Consider the following 2,720-nt stretch of genomic DNA (forward strand, 5'->3'; position numbering starts at 1 on the left):
GGGAGCTGCTGACTTTGTGGTTGTGAGGTGTGGGAGCCATCTCCATGCCATTTTGAGCTTCATGGTGCCATTTTGATGGAGAAATGTCCAACCTTGTGGTACATTTTCGTGCTCTTGCAGAGTCAGAACCTTGAGCCTTGTTAGAGAGCTCCAAGAGCCTACTTTTCTGCAGAGTTTGAACCTCCATAGTTATACCTTGAACATTCCCTTTGAAATTTCACGAAAATAGCTTGTTTATGTCATGAAAAGAGATAACCTTGATTAATCAAGTTAAATATTGTTAATCCATGTTTAATTAGTATTGTTGAACCACTGTTTTGTGCCAAAACCGAACCTTGGACCTTGGGGAAGCCTTGGGTCTCGGATTATGCAAAAAAATTCTGCAGAAAATTGTTCTACCCGCGTGGTAATCGATTACTTTTTGTTGGTAATCGATTATCATGTGCAGTAATCGATTACCCTGTTTTTGGTAATCGGTTACCTAGTTCAGTAATCGATTACCATGTCCTTAGTAATCGATTACCACCTGTGAAAATGACCAGAAACCAGTTTTATGCGTGGAAAAGTCCCCTTTTGGGCATGATGGCCTGGGAAGTTGGTGTTACTGTTGGGAAACAGTGATACATTTGATTGAGGGACTTAATGCTTGATAATTATGAACTAGAAAAGATGTAATCGAATAAGGAAATGTTGTCATATTGAAATGAACCTTTAAAGTATGGTTATTGATGATATTTCTGATATAAACAGATTGTGATTGTGTTGTTTGTGGGCATTGAGCTAGTGTGTGCTTGGCTTGGATAGTTTGCTTGCGAGGTAAGCTTTCATGTCCTCGGTTTAGCCATTGTTTGTTCCACCATGTCCCATGGGGGATGGTTATATGCATGATGTGTTTTCATGTATTGTTTTGTTGAAATGCTATTGAACTGTTAGATGGATGCTCACACCCGTGTGGGAGTGGAGTTAGAGGGATGCTAGTAGGGAATGAATCCTCGTTGCTTGAGTGCATCCCGTGTGGAGAGAATTATAAGGGTACTTGCGGGAAAGGACAAAGAGTATGTTTCAGATATGGCCAGCCAGGCCATCTTATAATAGGGTGCGCTTCCAAAACGGAGCGAGCTGCAGGAATACACAGTGTTTCAGTATATCCCTTAGAAAGGACAGCTGGATCGACGTCTAAGGACTTCGAGAAAATTCGTGTGAACCACGAGGCAAAGAAAATTAAAGAAACTGAGGCTATAAGAAACAGTGGTTCCATTTCCTGGAAGGGCAGGAAGTTTGGGGGCAGAGGTAAAGGGAAGCAGCTTCAAGTCAAACAAATGTGCAACAAATTCAAGAGGTCTATTTCTCTGATAAACAACTTTGCTAGACCTTTGATTATCCCGCAGTGTGTAGGTTGCGGAAAGGAGCATTTGAGACGATGTGCTACTAGAGAGTTGCTATGTTACAAATGCGGGAAGAGTGGCCATATTGCTAAGGATTGTTATAATTTAGTTGTTATGGCCGCAGCAGTTCAAACGGCCCCCTTCAGATGTTTCCTGGGAATGCAGCAAGACCTCCTATTCTCAGATGCACGAGATGTGGGAAGTTTCATCTAGGGTCGTGTGCTACTGGCCATACTATCTGTTTCCAGTGTGGCCAGGAGGGCCACTATGCTAGAGAGTGTTTGTCTTCTGTGGCCAGGGCTGCAGCAGTTTTGACGGCTCCTATTCAGATGTTTCCTACACTATCAGAGACTGACCGGGTTTATGCACTGGATCGGCAGCTGTCGGACCGAGCTCCGAACCTTGTCAGAGGTACTGTTTCCATTGGGGAATTGTTGTTGATGTTTTGTTTGATTCCAGGGATACGCATTCTTTATTGCAACCCAGATTGTTGTGGGGCTTGAGTTGCCATGTGCTTTCTCCACCGTTGTGGTTGACCACCGCCACCGGAGAAAAGTGAGATTCTACCACTGTACATCGAGATGTCGTGTTTCAATGGAATGGCCGTGAGTTCTCGGTAGATCGGGTGGGATTACCGATGGCTAATTTTGGAAATCATCCTTGGCGTGGATGGATTGTCCAATAGTTGTGCGATGATTGATTGATTGTTGTGCTTAGCGAGTGGTGATGTCTCCGTGTGATTCCACAGTCAGTTCCTCGCCTTTTATTGCTACGGGCTAGGAGAGCCTTGTGAGCAGGGACATTGGTTATGTCATCTTGGGAGGTTCGGTGAGTGGGACACATGAGGATCTCACTGGCATTCATGTGGTGAAGGAATTCCTCGAGGTGCTTCCTGAGGAGATTCCTGAGTGTCCGCCACAATGGGAGATAGCGTTCTCCATTGAATTGTTGCCTGGTGTGGGGCCTTGTTATTAGCTCCAAACTGGATGTCGCCACCAGAGTTGGCTGAGTTGAAGTAGCATTCTGAGGGTCTTTCGGCGAAAGACTTCATCCGACCGAGCGTGTCTCCATGGGAAGCACCAGTCATGTTGTTATTGAGGCAAGATGCCTTACACCATTACTTAATTGTGATGGTGCTTTGTTGGAGAATGTGAAATTCTCTTCGAGGAAAAGTAAGTGTGTAACACTTGAACTTTGTGGCAAGGCCACGCGCGATCTTGTATACGCGAGTCTGTACGTGTACAAGTAGTTGTGAGTTGAGTGGTCTCCATGACTCTAGGTTAATATGTTATTATTGATTTGCTTCATAAGTAGTTGGCATGTTAACACCATGGA

General features: G+C 44.5%; 1 protein-coding gene across 1 annotated transcript; it reads left to right on the forward strand.

The window, feature by feature from the left end:
• The first annotated feature begins 971 nt into the window (after window positions 1–971).
• On the forward strand, window positions 972–1,598 carry LOC133289661 (cellular nucleic acid-binding protein homolog). Its single transcript, XM_061487653.1, has one exon. The coding sequence runs from the start codon at window positions 972–974 to the stop codon at window positions 1,596–1,598; it is 627 nt and encodes a 208-aa protein (XP_061343637.1).
• The last annotated feature ends 1,122 nt before the right edge of the window (window positions 1,599–2,720 follow it).

This window comes from Gastrolobium bilobum, unplaced genomic scaffold (assembly GCF_033153095.1).
Source record: "Gastrolobium bilobum isolate Gb01-03AN ecotype WA unplaced genomic scaffold, APGP_CSIRO_Gbil_v1 utg1031, whole genome shotgun sequence".
Taxonomy (NCBI): domain Eukaryota; kingdom Viridiplantae; phylum Streptophyta; class Magnoliopsida; order Fabales; family Fabaceae; genus Gastrolobium; species Gastrolobium bilobum.

What these genes read in the sequence shown, in the direction of transcription:
- LOC133289661 (XM_061487653.1), top strand. Translation starts at nt 972, where the DNA reads ATGCTAGTAGGGAATGAATCCTCGTTGCTTGAGTGCATCCCGTGTGGA.